The following is a 25,432-nucleotide window of genomic DNA, read 5'->3' as shown; positions in this document are numbered from 1 at the left end:
TGTAATGTTTTAATTTTTCTGTGTGTACAAAAAGAATATCATTTTTGAAGAATGCTGGACTTCCATTGTTTTTTTTTACTCTATATTTGATGCCAACACATAACAGTTTCCAACGTTCTTCAAAGTATCTTCTTTTTTGCTCAAAAGAAAAAACTCATGAAAATCACTTGAGAATAAGTAGGAAATGTAAATTTTTGGATGAACTACCTCTTTAAGTAATGAGTAATAATATTTAGCAGCATGGCTAGGGCTAGGAAAAGGGTTATGTTTAGGTTTAGTTACTTGTAATCATGCATATAATTACAGTAGGTACTTGAAATGTGTAACAAAGACTGTAAAAAGATGTTTTCATCAATTTAAAATTGATCATTAAGCTGTTTAAATACAGCTTATGATGTGCTATATTCCATGACATTAACTCTTTTGGAGTCTCTATCAATGAGCAGTTGAGTTGAATTAAGCGTGATTGTTTAGGAGGAGATTCACAGTGATTGGAGTTACTCCAGGAGCTTTGAAAATTTATGATGTAATGAAACGTACTTTCCAGAAGAGGGCAGCAGAGTAAGCATGCTGAAAAAAACATTGTACATTTAGGGAACAGTTTAACCCAGTGGTTTCTAATCCAGGTCCCGGAGTACTCAATTTTGGCGCATTTTAGTAGTCTCCATAATAAAACACACCTCATTAAACAGATCATGACAAGGAAATAACATAAAACTACTAAATGCACCACTACAGAATGTTGTACACCCATAGCCAATGACGTTCATAGTAAGGCAACAAATAATGTTAAATTAATGGATATTCATTTTCAACAGTCTTCAAAATATCTTCTTTTGTCTAATAGACAAACTCAAATAGGTAAGAAGAAATTGCAACATGAGTAAACAATGACAGAACTTCAGTTTTTGGGTGATCTATACCTTTAAGTAGGAGGGAACTGTGACAGGAAATGCTGGTTTATTAAACCACTTCCCATCTAGCTGTAATGTTTAGCTGGTAACCAAAGCACTGCAGTCCTCTCATTTGACATGTTTCTCCTCCCACTCTGTCTCGTCCTTCACCACATGCTCTCCTTTAAGCGCATGCATTAGTCAGCAAAACATTAGCTCCATGCTGAAGCTTCACGGTCAGTGAAATTGCGAGCTTCAGTGACCACATCATTATGTGTGAAAGATGAACCAGAGCTGATGACTGAAGAAAAGGCTGAGGAGAAAAACAAGGTAAATGATTCTTTAGTGTCTTGCATGCCGTCACACCTCATTGTAAATGTGTCCAAAGTTCTTGTAAATCAGTAAAATGATTAGGAGGAAGAGCTACCACATCGCATCCCAGAAACAACTGGAGGTTAGGAAGTTTTACTATCACATTTGCTTGCATGTTGTTGTACTTGAGAGTTTGCAATGGTCTTCAATTAATCCACATTGCTTAGGATAGCAACAACATACTTAAATTTTATAAGGAACAGTAACACTTCCTCTACCACTGCAGCTGTAGTCACATGCTCTTAAACCCAGATACAGACATGGGTTGACACTAGCCATATTAGACTTAACATTTGAGTAGTAATAATAAAATGCTTTCAAACTTTTTAAAGTTACCCTGTTTTCCCTAACTGTCAGTAATTCTCAATCTGACCCACTTCTATTGTGCCACCCTTGCAAACAGCAACGCATAATATTTTGTTTTTCTCAAAGAGATTTAAGCACTATTAATGATACTTTAGTTGTCTATTAACTTTTGCATCAGGCAACAACATAATATGTGAATTTCAATTAAAATACAGGGTCAGGGTTTACTGTATAATACGGAACATGCTCTATGGACTGAATTTATGCTTTATTTTTATTTGCAAATGCAAAACATTCAATGATTTTCTTTTTGGCTTAGTCCCTTTATTAATCAGGGGTCGCCACAGCAGAATGAACCGCCAACTTATCCAGCATATGTTTTACGCAGCGGATGCCCTTCCAGCTGCAACCCATCACTGGGAAACACCACTACACTCTCATTTACACACATACACTATGGGCAATTTAGCTTACCCAATTTACCTGTACCGCATGTCTTTGGACTTGTGGGGGAAACCATAGCACCCGGAGGAAAGCCACAACACAGGGAGAACATGCAAACTGCACACAGAAATGCCAACTGACTCAGCCGAGGCTCAAACCAGCGACCTTCTTGCTGTGAGACCACAGCACTGCATCATCGCGTAGCCCAAATGCAAAACACCTTATGAATTTTTCAATAATTACTAACAATAATAATAAAGACATACTTAGTAAATGTAAATATAGTACAATTTAGTACTGAGAATATTACTGAAATATTAGATAAATATGTATTCAAATGACTGAATGAGCTTTTGATGAAATTATTTAGGACAGACTTTTTAAAAACTGCTTTGACAAAATAGTAATGGTGTTACCTGTCTGTTGTAGATGGCGTCTGTGTTCCTGCCAGCTCTGGGTGGTGTGGCTGTTTGTGGCGGCACTCATGGAAATGAGCTGTCGGGTGTGTACCTGGTGCAGGAGATGGAGCGACAGAGGAAGGAGAGGGGAGACGGTGTGTGGCCGATTCCTGTAACAACTGTACTGTCAAACCCACGGGCTGTGAAGGAGTGCAGAAGATATATTGATACAGATATGAACCGCTGCTTTAGCAAAGCTGTGCTGAGGTGAGATGTGGAACCGCAGCATTAAGTGTTGTTTAAGTGGAACAATGCATTGTAAAAACAACAACAACAAAAAAACGGCTGCACCACACTACTAATCATTTTCCATTTGTTTTTAAAAGATGTAGATATAGATGCCTTGGCTAAAACAGTTCTAAATTTGGGCTGTCAGTGGAAATCGAATAGACATCTAAAATCCACTAGTCCTCAAATTGACAGGAATTACACATCTGAAGTCTGTCTTATTATTTGTGGACAATAGTTAAACGTCAGTTACATGTTTAAAGACAGTCCAAGTTTAGCATTGTTTAGCCAACATGTCTATTGCTGCGTCTGAAATTGCCTACTAAGTAGGTACTGCATTTTAATTTAAATGTACAGCTTTGCCATTAGAAAAGTATGTTCTATATATAGTATGAATGTCAGTAGAATGAATGGAAGTCAGATGTACTACAGCTGGCATTTTGTCATGATCACATAACCTACTCGCGTCAGTTCCATCGCATAACTCTTATTCATGAATTATTTTGTGGTGCACCATAGGATAGCATAGTGTGCATCGGATGCACATTCTAGAATCTCGCAAGAAGTAATAGGTCATCCCTTCTCACATACTGTTTTTCAAATTCTATAAAAACACACATACTACTCAGTTCGCAAACTGTTTTTAGCGTACTATAAAGTATAGAAGTATGCAATTTCGGACGCAGTCTGTTTAGATGTCTATAAGAAGTCTTTAAATGCACAAAGAAAAAAAAATCTAAATTTAGGAGAGCTAAGCAGATATAGCCATAACTAAAATAAATAAAATGGTTTCCTGTTTTTGTAGACATAAACCACATTGAACATTTTTATTTTGCATCCACACTAATGATAGTTTTTATTCTGCCAGTTTTATTTGGGTGGACAACTAGATTCGATTCCAGTGTTCATTTCGAAAATGGTTTGACACCAATAGAAACTTGACAGATCTGGTGCACCAGTAACATGACTGAATGCGTACGCTATGATCTGCTCCAATACTGAACAAATAGCAAAATGCAGCAGATTAAAATAAATATAATTTTTTAAAAGATTTATTTAAGATATATATTTTTAACGATTTACTTTTGTTTTTATTTGATATAACAGCTGGATGACAGGAAATTAAGTGGGAGAGAAGGCGCGGGGGGGGTCCATTGTGATTTTTGAGTACCCCCACACAGTTTGATAGACCCAGAAGCTGCTTCATGTGACGTCACACTTAACAAACGGATATGCCGACATTTTGGTTATTTTTAAAAATATTTTTGAATACATTTAATTCTCATATTTTTTGTCAACAATAATGTCCTGTGTGTACTTGTAAAATTAGCAAATCAGAGTGTACACATTCAGAGTTTTCTGTCACGTTAATAGTGCAGTGGAGCTGACAAACTTCTGTTTGTGTCTAACAATATCCAATGAACATTTTTCGCCTTTACTTACATTGTAAAAACTAACACTTTTTACTTCTACATGTTTAAACATGAGTTTGAATAGATATTGATAATGTACTTTGATCAAAGCACCACTAATTAATTTATTTGAAAATGGAGTAAATGGATTTCCACATGCAAAAATGGTAATATATGTGTTAATCTCTCTCAAAGTACTCCTATTACAGACAGCAGCCCATATGAAGTCCGACGTGCTCAGGAACTGAATAATCTTCTAGGAGTGAAGGGATCTGACGATGTAATGGACATGATTTGTGACCTCCACAACACCACGTCTAATATGGGTCTCACACTCATCCATTACTCAGCTAGTGACTGGGTAACCCTGCACATCTGCAAATACTTACAGGTATGACCTTCACAAATGTGCTTCATTCTGTAAACTAAGTGAGCTTTTGTCAATGGGTGGGTTGGTGTTGACGCCCCCCCAAAAAATCTGACTGCAAGACAAAACATATGATAAATCCAAAAAAATAAAACGCATTTCATCACTATATATTTAATCATGCTTAATATCCACTTTAAAATCTGGTTCCTGAAGCAAAACCAGTTAAAAACAAACATAACAAGGTTGTTAATGTTCCATATATAAACGTATGGACAACCATGTCAATGAGTAGAGCAGGTATATTGTGTCTATGCATGTGTGTTTTGATGTTGTCTGTTGTCGTGTACATATTTAAGACTAAGATAACCAAAGTGCCTGTGAGAGTGCTGGTACTGGATTTCCCCATTAATGATGCATATAACTTGGAGTCGGTCTCCAAGCATGGCTTTAGTAAGTGATGGTGATCATCTCAATGCATTTGCTTTATGTGCACAAATGGAGTCCGATGATGAGAATGGTGGTCTGTGTTTCTAGCTCTAGAGGTCGGGCCGCAGCCACAGGGTGTTGTCAGAGCTGACATCTACGTTATTATGAAGGAGGCTGTCGACTTGACTATAGACTGGATTCATAAGTTCAACTCAGGTACTGGAGGATCTAAAAATGTGGTGTTTTTTTGCAATGATATTGTGTTAGAATGTGTGTTTAATTTTGCTTACAGGGACAGTATTTGAAGGTGGAGATGTGGAAGTCTTCAAGTTTATCAAAAGTGTGGATTATCCCAGAGATCCTGAGACACGAAATCTCACCGCTGCTGTTCATCCTCAGCTTCAGGTGATGATCATTCTGCAAAAATGATTTATATGATTATGTAGAATTGACAAGGCATGTTATTAATATACATATTCAAATAGTCAATGATTAATGTTTTGCGGAAAGCTACTTATAAGAGTAATATTTTACCATCTTGTGTTACTTTAAAAATGTAACTAAAAGTGGTACTTGTTTACTTTTTAAGGTAAAGTAATTTGTTATGGTCAGGGTTCATACACTTTTTTACTAGAAAAATGCAAAGACTTTTTTAGGCATTTCAAGTAAATTTTTCATGACCTAATGTTTCATGTAATGTCTACGTATACGTGGTAAATAACAAAAAAAACGATCCATGTTCAAAGTTATTACAGCATATGATAAAACATGCAGCAATCTATTTAGTTTAAATTAATCTTTATATCTATGTAAAATGTGTTTAGTGTCTATGTATGCAGTAATAATCTTAGTAAAAAATCTTAATTTTATTTGTCTAAAAATCATCTCATTTGTAAAAAAGAAAAAAACAATAAAGCAGAATTTCTCTATAGGTATGAGTTGGTTAGTCTGCAGTCATTCAGCGTCTTCAAGAAGTCTATGAGTCTGCGAGACCCTACAGGAGTCTCTTACACGAGTCTTTCACAAGTCTAAAAAAAGTCTGAAATCAATCAAGTCTAATGGAGACCGAGCCGTCCTGTCTATTATGTGTTTTAGGAGGGGGCAGAGTTTGTGGGAGGAAACATAGAAAACGAGCATGACTAGTTTTAGTTGAAGATCTTGTTTTAGGGTCTTGAATAGATCCTGAGGTTTCACCTTTCCAGACCAGCTTGAAAGTATCACCTAAAAACAAAGGCACAGTTGTTTGGACCCTTCCCTTAGCATTTGCATCACTTCGGCTCAGCCTGTGCTCAGGCGGTCAATAGGTTTTAAATATCTCTTACATCTTAGCTAGAGGTAACTAGATTATATAAATTTATATTCCCACAGTATTTTGGATGGGATGGACATGTTAATGTTAAATGCATCTAAAAATCACTATTTCTCTTTTTAGGATAGAGATTTCTGTCTCCTGAAGAGGGGTGACCCTTTGTTTTTGTCATTTTCTGGAGAAACAGTGACATGCGAGGAAGAAGAGCCACTTCATCCGTTCTTTATCAATGAGGGTGCCTACTATGAAAAGGGAATCGCTTTTCATCTGGCCAAAAAATGGACACTGACAGTTCCATCAGTACAAGTGCAGACAACAAACTCAGCATGATTACCAGACAATCTAACCTCACTGATCTAACCAAATGATTTCACATGACAGACTGTCTTTTATCAAATTAAAATAGCAAATAATTGTAAAACAATGCATAATCACAAATATACATCTTTTGTTGCTGATTTCAAAAGCTGTGTTCAATCATACATTTTGACTTTTTTGCTCAAATTCAGTGGTGGCTTTTACAATACATAACGTGGCTCAAAGTTATTTTTAATGCAAGGCTGGAAGCAACTTCTACTGTTTATGCATTTACAAAACTGTTAATTTATGTTTTCATGTTAATAAAGTTTGTTACACCCTAATCTTTTTGTTTGTTTGTTTGTTTTCTTGGCTTTTAACACAAAACAACTGAGAACCACTCTTCAAAGTAAGGTAATAAAATGCAAATATTTCTTGGATTTAAGTCTTTTTTTCCCTCAGTGTCGTCCTAAACTACGAAACAAATATGTCATTTGTTTGATGAGTGATGAAAGGCTGCAAAAAAAAAAAAAATCATTAAAAGCAAAATGCCCTTATATGGAGATAGTTTGTTTAGGCGTGTCTTATGCAAATAAATTTCCTTGCAAACACAACTGTTCATTTAAGCAAGATTTACCCCAAACCAGTTCCAACAAAAAGAAAAGGTCAACTTTTGTTTTAGTGAATTAATCTTAACGTCAAACCTGGTTTTAATTGATTTGAGTATGAAAAGGTCAAAAACACACAAATTACTGTTATTGCTTCCAGATAGGAAACTACAAAAACACAATTTTGGCTACAGGACCGTCTATGTGCAGTGTTTTTCTATTAAGTGACATCACCAACTACTGCTTTCATTTATAAACACAGTGAATGCACAAAACTGGCAGATAGCTCTCTGCAACTTTCACATGGTCGCCCACTGAAGCTAAGCAGGGCTATGCCCACTCAACCCGCGGTCTATGTGGGTCCTAACTCTCCAGTATAGTGAAGAGGACTCTACTGCTCAGTGAGCGCTGTCTTTCGAAAAAAATGTTTAAAAGGAGGCTCTGACTTTCTGTGGTTGTTAAAAATCCCAGGATTTCCTTTGAAAAAGAGTTCATCCTGGCCAAGTTTACCCACTGGCCTCTTTACATCATGGCCTCCTAACCATCCCCATATCATTATTGGCTTCATCACTCTGTCTCCTCTCCACCAATCAGTTTTGGTGTGTGTTGTGCGCTATAGGTGGATTGAAAAAACTAAATTGTCCATGGTGTGTGTGTGAATGAGTGTGTATAGATGTTTCCCAGTACTGGGTTGCAGCTGGAAGGGCATTCGCTGCGTTAAACATATGCTGGAATAGTTGGCGGTTCATTCCACTGTGGCGACCTCTGAAATAGCGACTAGGCCGAAGCAAAATGAATGAATATAAATAATCTACATACCTATTAGTAAATTAAAACCCACTGCAATTTTTGTAAACATTAAACATCAGGCTGTGCTATAAGATAATGTTGCCATGTTTACGTCTAGTATTGATCTCATTTTGTTTAAACATCCGAGCTGATTTTTGCATTGACAGCAGCTGTTGATTTTGTAAGGAAATTAAAAACAGAAACGATGACAGGAAATACTGGTTTGTTAGAAAACCGCCTGCCTGCATGGCTTCCTCTCTCATTATGTACGGTTGTAAAGTTAAGGTAATAATCTCTAAGTTCTGCAGTCCTCTCAGTTGTCATGTTTCTCCTCCCCTTCTTGCGTCCCCCCCACACACACTCTCCTTTTAGCGCTTGTATGAGTCAGCAAAACTCTCATTTCATAGCAGTGGAACTGAGAGTTGCTAGGGCGTCAAACATCATGTGTGAAAGATGATCCAAGGGTGGCGGCTGAGGCAAGGCAGAAAAGGAGGAGGTACGTTATTGTTTTGCATGTTGCATCAGTGTGTCTAAGTGGTCGCTGAAGAATGTCTTAAACTGTTAACGTGTGTGTAGGCGCATCCCCTGCAGTGCCGTGGCCCCTGCAGCTAGAATAGGCCTGCACTGGCTGAATGTGTGTCAACACGCATGCCCTGTCACACCTCACCGTATGTGTCCAAAGGTCTCATATCCCTTGTGCAACTTCCCTCAGTAAGACGATTAGAGGGACAGCGTTGGGAAGAAGGAGCAAATCAACACTTCTGTCTTAAATATAACGGTAAGAGGTTTTGCTTTCAACTTTTGCATTATGTGTTGCATGTAATCGCATGACATCTGCAATAAATGCACAATGCTCAACAGAGCAATTTAGTGTCTGAAGGAAAACAGCAAAACTCCCTCCAGCAATGGAGCTTAAACTAATACTACAGTCACATGTTCTTAAAGGTATACACACTCAAATAATGATGTTTGCTGTTTTTTGAAACCACTTATTTATAAAACAAGATTAAACAACACAATTCTTAAGTGTTTTTTTTTTTGGGGGGGGGGGGGGGGGGGGGCAGCTTAACTGTTTTATGTGCAATCCACGTCAATTCGTAAAAACTAATGTTAACTTAATTCCTTCATTTTGAGCCAACACAAATCGATCGCATTTTTACAGTGTACATGCAAAAAACTACTCGCAAACTGAGCGTGAACGTTATAAAGGTGCTCGCCAGTTGGCCAGTTTTGTTTAAGAACAGCAACATTACAATATTTACATGGTATTCATGGTTTTAGTAAGCATTATTGTAACATGATCTATGTAAATAGAGTTTCACAAATACACTCAAAAAATGTTTTTTCTTTTGCTGCTTGTTCAACCTAATTTAAAAGGAGCTCAAACGACACAATTCTTGAGTGTTTTTGGGGAACAACTAAAATGTTTTATGTTCAATCCACTTCAATTTGTAAAAACTAATAAGTTAACTTAATTCCTTCAAGTTGAGCCAACACAAATCAATTGTATGGCACTCAGGATTTTTACAGTGTACATGCAAAAAACGACTTTCATTATAAATAAAGCTTCTCGTTAGTTGGCCAGTTTTAGATAATTAGAAACAGCAACATTACAATGTTTACATGGTTTTTGTAAGCATTATTGTAACATGATCTAGGTAATTAGAGATTCACAAATACACTCAAAAAATGTTTTTTGCTGCTTGTTCTAACTACTCATTTAAAATGAGCACAAACAACAACATTCTTGAGTTTTAAGACAGCTTAATTGTTTTATGTTCAAAATTGTAAACACTATTAAGTTCACTTAATCGATTTATGATGGAACAACTTAAAGGGATTGTGTGGAACTCTGCATTTTGTACAGTGTAGTCTGTTATAGAAAACTGTTAATGACTATCTTCTGTCTTTAATGTTGTGATAAGATAAATTTATGTAGGATGCACCTTTTTCCTCCAGATTTTAATTTGCAACCTACCTGTGAAATATTTCATAATGACTAAGCCCATGCGGAATCTGCGCACGCATATCATTTTCGCAGATTTTTAGACTGTTATTAAGTTTATTTATTTACTAGTGTAAATGTGTGTAAACTTATATTTATTCAGTTTTTTTTATTAATTTCAGTAATATTATTGACTAACATGAAAGTGTTCATTTGATTTATTTATGACACAGTTTGTAAATTAATATTTTCTGTCTTTTAGTAGATATATTATATGAGAAACTTGCTTGTTAACAAATAAGTGGATTTAGATGGATTTGCATTGTAAACATTAAATAAAAGTTAAAACGCAATTAATTTGTATTAATATTCATATATTAAGTTTTAAGTTACGATACTCCCAAAATAATTCTGCATAAATCCAGAGATTTTTTACAAAATTCTCAGCAGAAATAGCAAAAAAATATGCGCAGATTCAGTCTGGCCCTACTTATGACTAATAGGAAAAACATTTGACAGCTCCATTCAATTTTTGTGGTATATTTATAAATGTTTATACCATTCTTTTCTTTTTAACATAAATTAAAGTTTGTGTTTCATTATTAATTTTGTTTTGAACTATTTTAGGACTTATTGAAGATCTTTAGTTAATAATAAACCTGCCTTTACTACATTTACCCTGTTTTTCAGTAAATAATTGTTTTCCTAGAGCCAACAACTGCCTTTTGTTCTCATTAACAGTGCTGGGTTCAGTGTCGTCTGTTCTGCTAGCTGTGCAAAACAGTCAATGTGTGACTTTGTGGTGTTCTTTTTCTGCCTCAGAGAGAACCCAGCTCTGTCAATCTCGGCGTGGGATTATAAATGATTCTTCTGTTGTCTATTAACTTCCTCAGCAGTTCATCTACAACAACAACTCCTCAGTGAGCAACATAGCATGATATTGCTGGTTTGAATTAAAGCTGTAGAGCTTAGAACAGGTTCACCTTTATTGACTCCTGCCTCGAGCTTGTAAAAACAAAAGAGGAACACATAGAAAGTAAAATGAACGTTAAAATATTAGTTTACTTTTAACTTGCTGAACTGTTACACTGGCCACATTCTTAAACTGCTCATTTTGTCCCCCAAAATAATTAATAAGTAATAAAAAATAGTTTATGTACTAAATATGCCTACCAAACAAATATATATAATAATCAAGGCAGACTATTAAAAACTTAAAATAGTAATGGTGTTACTTGTCTGTTGTAGATGGCGTCTGTGTTCCTGCCAGCTCTGGGTGGTGTGGCTGTTTGTGGCGGCACTCATGGAAATGAGCTGTCGGGTGTGTACCTGGTGCAGGAGATGGAGCGACAGAGGAAGGAGAAGGGAGACGGTGTATGGCCGATTCCTGTAACAACTGTACTGTCAAACCCACGAGCTGTGAAAGAGTGCAGAAGATATATTGATACAGATATGAACCGCTGCTTCAGCAGAGACACACTGAGGTGAAATGTGGAACTGCAGCCTCAACTGCTAAGATGCTGGTCAAATATACGTTAGCTTTTTTTAAATAATAAAAAGAACACAATACATTTTTATATAAAATTAAATTATTAATTTTAAATAGTTTTTAAATATAACTTTTTATCATGACTTAAAATAGCCTAATATGCATTCTATGTACTGAAATAACTACACCTACATTATTAGGCTACTGACTAAAAACAAGCAAACGTTAAATGTTATTTTGTATTGTGTTAACACCAAGAAAACTAGGCCATCATCTAAACGTTTGAATATATATGTTTTTTGTAGCTCGCTGTTAAAGTTAACGTTAGACAAGTCATTTGTGTTCTATCTAACGTAATCTATCTATCTATCTATCTATCTATCTATCTATCTATCTATCTATCTATCTATCTATCTATCTATAAAACGTTTAATATAACACATTAAACAAACAAATAGGCAAGTACATTTAGTAAATGTAGATTTGTTTTCCTTAAAACCTTCGTCAAGGTTTTGTCCCTCTTTGTATTTAATTGTTTACAACATAACTTGACGCAGCTTTTAATTATTGATAACATACGCAAAGTCTGACCATGAAATTAAACTCTAACGTTAGCTCTGATGTACTTAACGGTAAAAAAAAACGTCTTCAGTCTTATACCTCGCCAATAACATAAAACAAAAGTGTAAAAATGTATATTTCATCGACGATAATTACGTTACCTTCATTTCTTGAAGATTGAGTTTGAGAGCCGTTGACGTTGCGTCAGGGGGAATTCATATTTACCGCCTTGTTCTGTCGACCAATCAGCGCGATTATAAACTGTCGTCCCAGTTAACTGTCGTATTTTAATTTAATAATTTTATACACAGTAGATGTGGTTCTTTTCCGTATTTTTATTTATTTATTATTATATTTATTATTATTTATTTATTTATTAGATTATTGTGTAGTTTATTTGTTGATCTAGGAGATTACTGTTTAAGGGTATTTTTTTAACTTAAATTACTATGTAGTTTATTTGATTATTTAGTAGATTGTATGGTTTACGGACAGGTAGTCTACCTATATAACCTAACTGCTGAAATAACTGATGTGTACATACTGTTTTGAATGTGTATTACTTCTATATACATAATATGTCAATCTAAAATCCTCACTTTCTTGAAGTACTCCTATTACAGACAGCAGCCCATATGAAGTCCGACGTGCTCAGGAATTAAACAATCAGCTTGGTCCAAAGGAGTCCACAGGTGCAATAGACATGATTTGTGACCTTCACAACACCACATCTAACATGGGTCTCACACTCATCCATTACACAACCAGTGACTGGGCGACCCTGCACATCTGCAAATACTTACAGGTATGAGCTTCACAAGTGTGCTTCAATAAACCCCATACTGTAAACCAACGTCAGTCGTTCTTAACTGGTGCTATGATTCCATATTTGGCAAAGAGTAAGGTGGATTAACATATTATTGTGCATTTTAAGTAAATATTAAGTATACTATACTTGATTTTTAATGTAAAATCTTGGTCTTAAAGCTCAACAGGCACCTGATTTCAAAACAATATTAATAAACACACATCAAATTCTTGATGTCTATTTGACATACACTCATTGATGTTCTTTTGACCACCAAAATAACAACACAAAAAGTATTATGGCTAATTTAAGTAAAGTTTTATTCATCAGAAAGCTTCAATTACACATTTACACTGAATGTTGTTTTCCATACAATGAATGTAAACTACCTGGATGTCAAAACAACATCTAATTGACATCTAACCTTGTCATTAAATAAACAGCTGAAATATTGGTTACAGGACAGTCCTGTAATCTGTTTAATCACTTACAGGACAGTCTTGTAATCAATTTTTGATGCGTTGTTTGTGTAAACGCTTTGTCAATTTGACAATCAAGATAGTCAACTGACATCAAATCGATGTTTTTTGATGTCGTTTTGATGCCCACCAAGAGCTACACCAGTTAAGAACCAAATGAGTGGCCAAATTCATGAGTATGGTAGAATTTTGGTGTCACTGCATGTGTGTTTTGATGTTGTCTGTTGTCGTGTACATATTTAAGACTAAGATAACCAAAGTGCCTGTGAGAGTGATGGTACTGGATGTCCCATATAGTGATGCATATTCCTTGGAGTCCGTCTCCAAGCATGGCTTTTGTAAGTGATGGTGATCATCTCAATGCATTTTGTTTGTGTACTCATCATTATTCAACCCCAAAGGCACGCTCAGCTGATGAGTATCATGATTGCCTGTGTTTCTATAGCAATTGAGGTCGGGCCGCAGCCCCATGGTGTTGTCAGAGCGGACATCTATGTTATTATGAAGGAGGCCGTCGACTTAACTATAGACTGGATTCATAAATTCAACTCAGGTACTGGAGGATCTAAAAATGTGGTGTTTTTTTAGCAGTGATATTGTGTTAGCAAATGTATTTAATTTGGCTTTCAGGGACCGTATTTGAAGGTGGAGATGTGGAAGCCTTCAAGATCATCAAAAGTGTGGATTATCCCAGAGATCCAGTGACTCGAAGTCTCAACGCTGCTGTTCATCCTCAGCTTCAGGTGATGATCATTATTTTTATTATTACGTATATTTTACACACAGAATGTGCAGAAATTGTTATAAAGCTGATAAAGTTGTCCAGATCTGATGGTTACTTTATTTATTGCATTAATTAGAACGGCATTTAAATTTGATCTCTATTACACATGTAATTGAGGCCAGCTAGTAAAGTGCTATGCAGGTAAACCTTACTCTTATGACCTCTAAAGGTGCTCAGACGCTAGAGGCCATCGTCTTTAGCCTCCTTGTTAGAGCAACTGACTCGTATGCAAAGAATCACCAGTTCGATCCTTGTTTAGCGCGGGTTGGGTGCCATAGGACTGGTGGGTTACACATGGGGGCTCGTCCGGGATGGGAGTGTGGTTTAGGGGGGTGAGTGTAACAAAGGCCAGCTAGCTATGCTATGAGTGCTATGCAGGTAAACCTCACTCTTCTGACCTCTAATACTGTGTTCACTCTAGATGCAGTTCTCGCGGATAAATCACGTTATTCGTGTGTAAATAGACGCGTGAACATTTTTAGTTTTCTCGCATCAAATCTGCTTCACAATAGAAGTGAAATCGTGTCATGGGCAGGGCTTCTGTCTGCCTGGTGACTGTGGCTTTGATGCTAAATGGCTAACATGGATTTTATTGAGGTAATAAATGTGTTTATGTGCTTTATGAAGGCTGAAAAACAGCGTCGATACATTTGGAGCCGTGTCTGGTTCTGTCAGAGGTGCACTTAACTCGTTCATAAACTCCTCCTGAAACTTAACAAAATGCTCAACTTGCGCCACTTCATTAGCGCAAATCGCATCATTCGCGCCACCTCATTCACACATATCATGTCGCAGGATGTCTATTTGCGTCTTTGCATTGATTTAACATGTAAATCACTCGCGCTTGATGCACTTTCCATGTCTGGTGTGAATGCAGCAGTAAGGTGCTCTAGCAACAGATGTTAGAGGCTATGGTCTTTAGCCTATTTTTTTAGATGAACCAACTCCCATACAAAGAAATCCCAGCTCAGACCAGGCTGAGTGTAGTAGAACTTGTGAATTACACATGGGGGCTCGTCCGGGATGGGAGTGAGGTTTAGGGAGGTGAGTGTAACGGAAGCCAGCTAGCGAAGAGCTATGCAGGTAAACCTCACTCCTCTGACCTCTAAAGGTGCTCTAGCAACAGATGCTACAGGCCATGGTCTTTAGCCTCGTTAGAGCAAATTGTTTGATCCCAGCTTGGAGCGGGTTGGATAGTGTAGGACAGAGTAATAGTGATTTTTAAGTGATTTTTAGTGACTTTTTATTGCATTAATTAGAAAGCCATTCTAATTAATGCAATAAAGGTCAGGTAATAAATTATAAAATTGTAATTAATAATTATTTCAATACTGTTGTACTCAATAAATGCCAGTTGAAATAAACCAAAAGTCCAAGGTGCAAATAATTAATGGTAATTATTTAAAATGGGAAAATATAAGCATTACAGAATACTTTTATTGGGCTTAAAATGACCCAGTATATATAATAAGCAAGTTTATGTCCAAAAATGTTTTTGATTTGGTATAAAACATCAACTAAACATGCTTATGCGAAATACACCCAAAAATCTGAGTTCATTTTTCCCTCCCCAGGATAGAGACTTCTGTCTCCTCAAACGGGGCGATCCTTTGTTTTTGTCGTTTTCTGGAGAAACTGTGAAATATGAGGAGGAAGAGCCACTTCATCCCTTATTTATCAACGAATGTGCCTACTATGAAAAGGGAATCGCTTTTCATCTGGCGAAAAGGATGAGGCTGACAATTCCAGCGGTGCAAGTGCAGAAGGACTGAATGAGGAAAGAGGAAAGACATTAAACCCAGCATGACTATAAGCAATTGAATGATTTATGTGATTTTTACCACTACTACAATCACTTCAAAGTGATTCACTCAGGTATAAACTGTTTACTTAAAGACATAATTTACCACAAAAAAAAATTTGAAAATGGCTTCATTTACTCTCCCTCCTTTTAGAGTTTCTTCTATTATTGCTGCCACCCACTGACTTCCATGGTAGGGAAAAATATGGAAGTTAACATGGAAGCATTCATCAAAATATCTTCTCAAACAGGTTTTGAATGACAGAATTTTTAATTTTTGGGGGGCTGGAATTACCCCTTGAATTAGCTCTATGACAATGAGTGACGTTCAACAATGATGTTTTTGAATGAAAAGATATTTATTGTGACCAGCAAAATGTTTATCTGACAATAATGCTTACAAAACTGTATAAAAAAGGCAAAACCGTCTGAAGTACTTCGAACACCGGCTTGAAGTCAGTCACAGTGGGTTGTGAAGAGTGTGAGGTATCGTCATGACTGTATTGCTCATATGCCTGATCGCTTGGAGAAAACAGAGCCGCTTATGGGCTCGGAACAAAAAAAAGACTAAACAAAAAGCACATTAACATGAACAAAAGATGACCTCAGGTATTACAACACAAAGATCAAACCATGTGGCACAATGAAATCAACTGAATGCTGGATGTGCACGCTGCGATTTTACAATCAGTCTTGATTTTTACTCGTAATATTTATACAAGTAACCCCAGCTAAATCTTCAGTTGACTGTAAACCCCAAAACATCTTCTCACGCATCAAGTGTGCACGATATACATCAAAAATGATCCGTTTCAATCAATTTTGAATGCATTTTTGGCTTTTCATATCATAATCAGCATTGATAAAATCAGCAAATGGTGTCGAACGCAGCTTTATGGTGAAAACCTCACAATGCGCACCAGCAAAATGTTTCAAAGACGTATAAATAAGTTTATAAACCACAGATAAGATGGATGTAAATGGCAACCTGAACCAACACAACTGTATTCTAAATAAACTCACTAAAAGTATGTTAAGAAAACATTCTCAAATAGAAACTAAATGGTAAACAAACACGGCATAACCAATGCAAAGCACAAGAGAGAAAAATAATAATAAATAAGCACAACACATTTCAGGAGACACAAAAGGCTCGAGTGGTTAATGCATATGACGGATGCAAACATTCAGTCTTTCAGACCAAGGCAAAACCTACTGCATCTTGGGATTGCAAAGCTCTAAAACGCAATCTCTTCATGATGCCAGTGAGTAGCTACAACACTGGGTGAAAATAAACAAACTTAAATCAAGGAGGGGATTAAACTAAATCTGATACATCCTATAATACGTTTAGTCAACAGACAAAATGTGACTAAACAAAAGCTGAAGCCCTGAAGAGCTACTGTGTAGTGTTTATAGATCAGAAGTGTCCAAACTTGGTCCTGGAGAACCAGTGTCCTGCATAGTTTAGCTCCACCTTCTCCCTGGAAGTTTCTAGTATACCTAGAAAGAGCTTGATTAGCTGGTTCAGGTGTGTTTAATTGGGTATGGAACTAAAATATGTAAGCCACCGCCCCTGTAGGATTGAGTTTGGACATGCCTGTTATTAATGGTTTTCTGTTGAGTGATATTGCTGAGAGGTTTCATTTCTCAATAAATAGCGCCACTGCGGGAACACTTTACTTGGAAGAGGTGTTCATAAGACTGTCATAAATCCTTTATAATCATGATATGTCATTGAGATTTTATGTGTGCTTACGACAAACTGTTATAAAGTGTCATTTCGCGCAGTCATTTTAAATGCAAAGATGACATTGACAACTTGACAAACAATTACATCACAACCAGTCTCACAATTTGAGATTTACAAGCCAACATACTCACATTTTTAAAACTACTTACTTAACGTGAGCTGAAACATCACAATTCTTAACACAACTTAATTGTTTTATGTTCAATCCACTTAAATTTGTAAAAAAAAAACAAAAAAAAAACAATTAAGCTAACTTGATTAGTTTGTGTTGGGACAACATAAATGAATTGTGTGGAAACCTGAATTGTTTACAGTGTAACTTGTCATAAATCTGTCATAAACATGATCGTCATGAAGACATTATAATTGTGTTATGAATAGTTTTCTGATCACGTTTTCAGAGAAATAAGCTGTATTTATCAATAATATGTCTCATTAAAAGTGTTATTACTAAATTGGTAACACTTTATTTTGATGGTCTATTTGAGTATTAGTAGACTGTATGCCTAATATCTGTTGATACTGCTCCTTCAACAGGCATTTTAGACTATAAGAAACTTTGCCAGTACATGTCAACTTACACTAACCCTAATCTAACAGTCTACTTATAATCTAATGAGAATTAGTTGGCATGTAGATTCATTGTAACTTGAATTCAACAAACGGACCATCAAAATAAAGTTGTGACCAATCATTTTTTAACAGCATCGTTAATATTTGATGATGTTTTAATGACAAATTTACCACTGTAGTTGAGGTAAAAATATACATCAATGAATGACGTTGTTATAAAATTCATGTTATTTGTAATGACTCATGACAATCATGTTTATGACAGATTTATGACAGGTTTTGTTGTTTTGGTAATGTCAAGTTGTCATGACAAATTCAAAAAAAGGTTGCATTTGTTTATGTTAAGTTGTCGTTACAAACAATGTCATCTTTGCATTTAAAATGTCTAAACTGAGCGAAATTGCTCTTAATGATAGTTGCCAATAGCATTCATAAAATCTTATTCAAAGGGGAAATGGAGCACTCAAGTTTGCATTATTTTGTACATTGGATTCCACTTTAATGAAAATATAATAAACAAACTCGATTAATGTAACCATTTAGCAGAAAACGGCATATTTTACTACATATTTTAGACCTAGGACGCCACTATCTTGGAATGCCGCTGTGTCTGATGTCACAGGGTTGGTTCCGTTCCTTCAGCTGAACAGATACTATGGAAGTAAGAGACTGATCATGAAAATTGAACAGCCTAATTACACAATGCGTGAAGCTGGTGCAAATATAAGCATCAGATGTGTGTCTAATATAAAAATAGATATTTATTTTCTTTTTAATTACTGATCATTTGATGTGCTTTGGTCCACTCTCTTTATTATGCTGCCTGAGTCAATGGGTTTCAACAAGGTCCGCTACTGACATAATGGGGGCGGGTACTTTCACTTTTCACTGCTACTGCTGCTCAAATCTGTTCGTGTTCGAACCAAACTAAGATCGCCACGGTTTTTCACATGGCAGATTTTTATCCTTCATACATGTTGTGAGAGCGAGCTGATTAGCTTGAAAAGGGAATATGTTATGACATAACCGACACAGACGTGACTTAGTAAAGCGTGAAGTCATGTATGATTTTAATTGTCGCACTAATCTGTCCCTGGAGCAGCGTGAGTGGACCACAGGGCATCAAACAAAAGGTATTAAAAAATGAAATAAAATAAAATAAAAAATTACACAACTTAAGACACTTAAATGCTTGTATTTGCACCAGCGATGCACATCCACAACTTCATGGTTAAATCAGGCTGTCCAGTCTCTGTGTTCAGTCCGTTACTGCCATGCTTGAAACCCAGACAGGTAGTCAGGCAGCGTAATACAGATAGTGAACCAAATAGTCAGTAACTAAAAGAGGCAAAAAGAAAAATAGAAAATGTATTTTTATATTAGACACACATCTGATGCTTGTATTTACACCAGCTCCACGTCCACAACTGCACACATTGGGTTAAATTAGGCTGTTTCAGTTTTTGTTTTCAGTCCATTACTTTCACAGTATCCGTTCACCTGAGGGAACAGAACCAACCCTGTGATGTCAGACACAGCGACATTCCAAGATGGTAGCATCCTAGATCTAAAATCTATAGTAAAACATGCCGTTTACTGCTAAATGGTTACATTAATTGTTTGTTTATTATATTTTCAAGTGGAATCCAATATACAAAATAATGTAAACTTAACTGAGTGCTTAATTTCCCCCTTTAAATATATTATGTCTTATGAACACCCCTTCAAGTAAAATGTTACCACAAAGGCTAAAATAAGTGGTTAAAAAGGCAGTAATATAGCAGGAAGATCCTTCAAGTGATGCAAGTATTTCACAGGAGTGCTATAGGTGGACGGCGCTAGTTTAGCTTACTAATTTTGGGCTGATGGTATCCTTCATTACTTCATCACAGCTTTGTTAGTGGCAAAAGCAGCTGTGAATAGGCTGTGCGCGTTCCTTGAACCACTTCACCAACTTTATAGTCAGTCCTTGGTTGTTCAGGCGACTCTGTAGGCTGTCATTCGAGTGTAGTGTTGGCGGTGGCTCCTCGCAGCCCATATGAAAAGCGCAGCCGCCATGACCTGAAGCGGAGACGACACCAGCGCCAAAAACAAGGACCAGCCTGGAGAATAGTCCATTCCTTCGGGCAGCTCTGATATATCATGAAGCAAATGCAGTCCCGTGAGGAAACAGCAAACGGTCCCCAGGGAACACAGGCCTGCGTGTAGAATGATTGTTAAAGTACACATGAAGTCAAAACTAGCCGTATTGATTTTGTTAGCTTATATTGCTAGTTCTATGGTGAACAATTCATCTGTGCATTTCATTTCAAAATTTAAATCTGAAAACACTTCCTGTTTTCAGTTGAATTCTCAGATTATGTCTATCTGAGGTATCGGGCGTGGCTAACATACTTAACCACACCCCTCCAGCTGTCAGTTTGGACAACAGACATTGTGAGGAGGAGTCTGTTAGGTTGTAAAAACTCTCCCCAAACACTTTACCCAATCTTTCTGAATGAAATGCCTACTTTATTACACCCAATCAGCTCGCAGTAGAAAAAACAAGCCACCGTGGGGTGTTTTCTCATTCCGTTTCTCTCCCTTTTCTCACTTTGTCCTAATCAAGGGCAAGCTGAGGGGGTGTTTTTTAGCCTAACTGTCCAAATGAATCTTTCTTCGTTTCTAAATGCTACCACCTAAGATCTGTCTCCCCTGAAAAGTTGTTTGTGATGTTTTGTGTATGGTCTGGGGGGTCCAATCTCGCTATACGAAAGTGTAGTGACAAATAAATTGAATCTGAATCTGAATCTGAACTGCGTCACAATACAGAAAAAAAAGCAGTTGCAGCTTCCAGTTCAGAACTGAACAGTCTTCTTCCTGGAAGTAGCTGTAATTACTCCCCTATTATACATAATGAACCGTTGTCTTACCAGCCATCAGATGCAGCAGCCCTACGAACAGTGTTGGAGTAATACTGCGACACAGACAGGCACACACTCCGATTAATGCCGCGAGAAACACCAAACCCACGGAGATCAGCGGCAGCAGGAACTGACACTTCCACAGGTCTGAGAACACACACATCACAATCATGAATGATGAATCTAGAATCAAATAATGACCACATTTATTGATTATGGAATAAATATTATTTATATATTTGTACATATATATATTTATTTTTTCAAATATACATATATTTATTAGACCTCAACGCATTCTAAGGAGGTATGGGTGTTAGGCTATATTTACACTAATGTGTATTTGTTTTAGAGCAAGGGTCACCAATCTCGGCCCAGGAGGGCCGGTGTCCCTGCAGGGTTTAGCTCCAACTTGCCTCAACACACCTGCCTGGGTGTTTCAAGTATACCTAGTAAGACCTTGATTAGCTTGTTCAGGTGTGTTTGATTAGGGTTGGAGCTAAAATCTGCAGGACACCGGCCCTCCAGGAACAAGTTTGGTGACCACTGTTTTAAGAGTGTCACAAAAAGTTCATTGACAAATTTGTGTGCAGATGGTCGTAAATTTGGTGCAAGCTTGCTATGGCTTGTTAAAGGGTCACAAAACACTGAAACACATTTTTTTTAGATGTTGACAGTCATATATGTGTCCTACATTGCTAAAAACACTATTAGGAGACATATACTAGCAATCATTGGAGTGTGGAGTCTGGAATTGGCTGTCTGTACCGGCCGGTACAAAGTGACGTCATTGAGTTTTCAGCACATATTTGTTGATTAATTCACGAGAAAGACTTGGTTTGAACCAATCAGTGCGCTCTATTGTGAACGAGATGCAACTTCATTAATATGCATGGTATAGCTTCGAAGACTCTTTTTACCCGTTAACAGTGTTCAGAGAGATGCCACCAGGGCCGGAGCAAGCTGAACTGCCGCTCTAGGCAGAGGACGATCATGCCGCCCTCAACCCCAATGTGAAAACGAAAGTGACCTGGTTATGAAAATGAAGTGACGTGTCGCGGACCTTTATTCTGCCGCCCTATGCGCGGATATAACCGAGGACGCGCGGGTGCTGAGGGAGGGAGGGAGGTGTTGCGGACACTGCGCTCTCTATTCTGCCGCCCTATGCGCGGATATAACTGAGGACGCGCGGGTGCTGAGGGAGGGAGGTTTCGCGGACACTGCGCTCTCTATTCTGCCGCCCTATGCGCGGATATAACTGAGGACGCGCGGGTGCTGAGGGAGGGAGGTTTCGCGGACACTGCGCTCTCTATTCTGCCGCCCTATGCGCGGATATAACTGAGGACACGCGGGTGCTGATGGAGGTGTCGCTGACGCCGCCCTCTCTATTCTGTCGTCTATGGGCGAATATATCTGAGGACGCGGGTGGTGAGGGAGGTGTCGCGGACATAACTGAGGACGCGGGTGGTAAGGGAGGTGTCGCGGATGCCGCCGTCTCTATACTGCCGCCCTAGGCGGCCGCCTAGGTCGCCTTTATGGACGCGCCGGCCCTGGATGCCACGTTGTGTTGCCAACCGTAATTCAAACAAATACTAGAATTGTTCGGAGACATGGGTCTGCTAACACGCAACAAAAATATGTTTGCCCCACGTCACCCCCAGCTTCCACCACATATGACTATTGCGGATACACACATTGCGATATCGGTGATCAAGCAACATATTATGCAGCCCTAATATATCCTAAACTTTACAATAGTTTTAAATATAGAATTAAATATAAAAATGAAATATGCTAGTCAGGACATACATGTACGCAGCAGATCTTCTCCGGTGTTGATATTTCCAGGTGATTTATACTTAGATTCCCACTGCTGCTGCAAAGTAAAGGCCTGACATTTAGTCACCATCACTGGATCTGGAAAAAAAGCACAAGCCAAGCGAAGAGACAGACAAAGCAAAAAGTAGTTAGCATCTTTTTTTAACTTAACACACAGTGATAACTTCTAATCATGGTAGTGTAGTGTTATTTGAGGTTTTAAACTGACAGGGTTTAGTCTGTGGACAAAAATATGAAGTGAATCTTTCTTTACCCTCCTTATCTTTTAAAGCTGAATTAGTCTCCTTACCAGGTGCTTTAAACCAATGCGAGTCTTGATGCACCCGAATGCAACGCCACCACAGACCCAGCGTGCCGTTCAACTGGAACAGAGCTTTACTGTAGCTCATCTCATCCACATCTTCCCCCTCAAAGTCCAGCCGGAGGTTCTGGAGGTCTGAGCCGTTGTTGATGTCGTTGCTGGCCGGCTGGCTGTGGTACTGGAACCAGTGCTGAGTGCCCATTGCAACAGACAGATAGACAGTGGCAAGCAGGCTCAACACAGAGCCGATCACCAGCGCTGTGGCGTAACGGTTGTCCACCATGTTGTTTTTTGTTGCAAAAATGACTTTCAGATGGCTAACAATTAAGTTTAGCAGATGAGTTTGGTGAGAGATGCAACGGTCATATCGTTTGTGCTGTTTAAACACTGGTTTCTTTTCATCTTCCAACGTTTATCCAATTCAGATCGTCTTATCTCAAGCTCATCAATGCGAAACGTCTTGACTGACAAAGCAATGTGTGATCTGAAACAGAAAGAAGTGTGATTAAATTATAAAACTGACAAACAAAGCGCGTTTATGAGGTACCAGTTGCTTTTAAGTTGGAATGAGTCACAGGATTTACAAAGGTTTGCCAAAGACACTCCTAGTATTGAGTCATTTATTAATGCAGCTCAATAACCATGAACTAAACTATCTATTTAGCCTTTGAAATAATGTGTAATTATCACTGCATTACATTGTTTCAGGTTAAAGCCACTAAACTATATATAATAACACAATAAATGATGTCGTTAGTCACTTGTTGGCAACTCAGAGACTTATAATTACAAAAAGGTACAACAACAAAACACACTGTATAAAACTATCACTTTTAAAATATTTACTAACCACCAATTAACATTAGTACATACATTACTTATGGCCGTGTCAAAGAACATGTTTTAATACTGTAACCAGCATTAAAATTATTTTTCATTAAAAGATATTGTATGGTAATGAATAAATTGATTATGTGAAAGTGTTTTTATCAGGTCGATTTAGGTTAGGTACTTTAATATTCAGTAAAAATAGCAAAAAAATGAATTTAGGTAGCGCTTAAATATATAAAAGACATACAATATAATTGAATTCAATGTGTAATTATCACTGCACTACAATGTTTCAGGTTAAAGACACTAAACTATATATAATAACACAATAAATGATGTCGTTAGCCACTTGTTGGCAAGTCAGAGACTTATAAATACAAAAGGTACAACAACAAAACACACTGAATAAAACATAACACTTTTAAAATATGTATTTTGTATATTTCAATTTACTAACCATCACTATCATTCATTAATACATTACTTACCGTGTAATATAACATATTTCAATACTTTAATCAGTTAAAAGTAATTCAATGAAAGAAATTGTACGTAAATAAATAAATCGATGATGTGAAAGTGATTTTACCAGGTCGATTCAGGTTAGGTACTTCAATATTCAGTAAACAGAATAATAAATGAATTCAGGTAGCGCTTAAATATATAAAGGACATTTATTTCGGCATACAGTATAATTTGGACATATTTAAGGACCGCAGATGCTCAATGTTTCACATATTAAAGTTGTTTGGTGTTTACTAGCATTAGCGCTAACATGCTAGTGTGTTTTAGCGACATACTCGACTTTGACGACTTACAAAATAACGTAATTAAAGTGTTATGTACATATAATACACATCAATGAGCATTTTATCAAAAATAAAAGAAAGCTTTTGTTCAAAACAATAAAAGATTGTCGCGACTGTCACTTACCATATTGCGCACACCCTTCGGGCTGATGATGACGACTCCATTTCCTGTTACGATTATCAGTGCGCGTGCACGTCACAACAATGACCTCAATCCGCACGGACACGAGCATAGTGTTACTTGAGTATCACAAATGTAAACCAAAGGAAGACTAAATAAATAAATAAATAAATAAGTTAAACGTTTTCTTTACTGTCATGCTATCAGAGCCCTTAAAATGAGGATTATTTCTCTTCTCCATTTTAGTTATGATTGGATTTCAGTTAACTTTCCATTCAACTCTTTAGTTTTTTCAAACCAAACCATAAGAATAGTAATACTTTAACAATACATTTACCATAAGAAATATAGCAACCACAGTTTCATTTGGGGCATTCACATACAAAAGATGAACAAAACAATAATATATCTCATCATTACTGAACTAAACTCAACTGTGAAAACTAGACTGACACAGTTTCAATCTACTATAACTTTTATGTTAAGCTGCTGTGACACATTAATGTACATTGTAAAAGTGCTA

At 37.1% G+C, this 25,432-nt stretch overlaps 4 protein-coding genes across 49 annotated transcripts in view; 2 read left to right on the top strand and 2 right to left on the bottom strand.

The window, feature by feature from the left end:
- The window catches only part of tacr3l (tachykinin receptor 3-like), a 62,711-nt gene extending 50,494 nt beyond the window's left edge, over positions 1–12,217 (bottom strand). For 23 of the 40 annotated variants that reach the window (XM_073945605.1, XM_073945608.1, XM_073945790.1 and 20 more), the window contains exons 1-4: positions 11,093–11,269; positions 5,200–5,326; positions 2,432–2,613; positions 924–1,206 (exon numbers count right to left, since the gene is read on the bottom strand). The gene's annotated coding sequence lies outside the window, so the exon portion shown is untranslated. Of the gene's footprint in view, positions 1–510; positions 1,207–2,045; positions 2,188–2,431; positions 2,614–5,199; positions 5,327–11,092; positions 11,275–12,068 lie in introns of those variants that run through there. The other 17 variants (XM_073945799.1, XM_073945726.1, XM_073945684.1 and 14 more) reach the window with 5 other exon arrangements.
- Positions 955–6,859, top strand: acy3.1 (aspartoacylase (aminocyclase) 3, tandem duplicate 1). Of its 2 annotated transcripts, none has more exons than XM_073949185.1 (7): positions 955–1,223; positions 2,445–2,680; positions 4,323–4,504; positions 4,840–4,933; positions 5,018–5,125; positions 5,202–5,314; positions 6,342–6,859. In XM_073949185.1, exons 3-7 carry the CDS (start codon positions 4,397–4,399, stop codon positions 6,546–6,548), a joined length of 630 nt encoding a protein of 209 aa, XP_073805286.1. In that variant the 5' UTR covers positions 955–1,223; positions 2,445–2,680; positions 4,323–4,396; the 3' UTR covers positions 6,549–6,859. The 2 variants fall into 2 exon arrangements, with proteins under 2 accessions (XP_073805286.1, NP_001138833.1); NM_001145361.1 differs by having other exon boundaries at positions 992–1,223; positions 4,309–4,504.
- On the top strand, positions 8,328–15,909 carry acy3.2 (aspartoacylase (aminocyclase) 3, tandem duplicate 2). 5 transcript variants are annotated; one of them, NM_001002347.1, is made up of 8 exons: positions 8,328–8,408; positions 8,489–8,690; positions 11,106–11,341; positions 12,517–12,712; positions 13,439–13,532; positions 13,640–13,747; positions 13,825–13,937; positions 15,553–15,791. In NM_001002347.1, exons 3-8 carry the CDS (start codon positions 11,106–11,108, stop codon positions 15,748–15,750), a joined length of 945 nt encoding a protein of 314 aa, NP_001002347.1. In that variant the 5' UTR covers positions 8,328–8,408; positions 8,489–8,690; the 3' UTR covers positions 15,751–15,791. The 5 variants fall into 5 exon arrangements, 3 of the variants coding, with proteins under 3 accessions (NP_001002347.1, XP_021326628.1, XP_073793782.1); XM_021470953.2 differs by lacking the exon at positions 8,328–8,408 and adding an exon at positions 10,680–10,777 and having other exon boundaries at positions 8,600–8,690; positions 15,553–15,909; XR_012398066.1 differs by lacking the exons at positions 8,328–8,408; positions 13,439–13,532 and adding an exon at positions 10,680–10,777 and having other exon boundaries at positions 8,600–8,690; positions 15,553–15,909.
- A 210-nt stretch (positions 15,910–16,119) lies between these two features.
- cldnd1b (claudin domain containing 1b) lies at positions 16,120–24,967 on the bottom strand. 2 transcript variants are annotated; one of them, XR_012401063.1, is made up of 6 exons: positions 24,913–24,967; positions 23,137–23,632; positions 22,818–22,925; positions 21,018–21,155; positions 18,417–20,303; positions 16,120–17,600 (listed from the first exon to the last, which is right to left on the bottom strand). XR_012401063.1 is itself a non-coding variant. In NM_001161597.1 (5 exons), exons 2-5 carry the CDS (start codon positions 23,429–23,431, stop codon positions 20,083–20,085), a joined length of 762 nt encoding a protein of 253 aa, NP_001155069.1. In that variant the 5' UTR covers positions 23,432–23,632; positions 24,913–24,942; the 3' UTR covers positions 19,279–20,082. The 2 variants fall into 2 exon arrangements, 1 of the variants encoding a protein (NP_001155069.1); NM_001161597.1 differs by lacking the exon at positions 16,120–17,600 and having other exon boundaries at positions 19,279–20,303; positions 24,913–24,942.
- Positions 24,968–25,432: the final 465 nt, after the last annotated feature.

The sequence above is a fragment of the Danio rerio genome, chromosome 1, assembly GCF_049306965.1.
Source record: "Danio rerio strain Tuebingen ecotype United States chromosome 1, GRCz12tu, whole genome shotgun sequence".
In the NCBI taxonomy this organism is placed as follows: domain Eukaryota; kingdom Metazoa; phylum Chordata; class Actinopteri; order Cypriniformes; family Danionidae; genus Danio; species Danio rerio.
The sequence above is the reverse complement of the archived record's forward strand: the minus strand, read 5'-3'. Positions and strand labels throughout refer to the sequence as shown.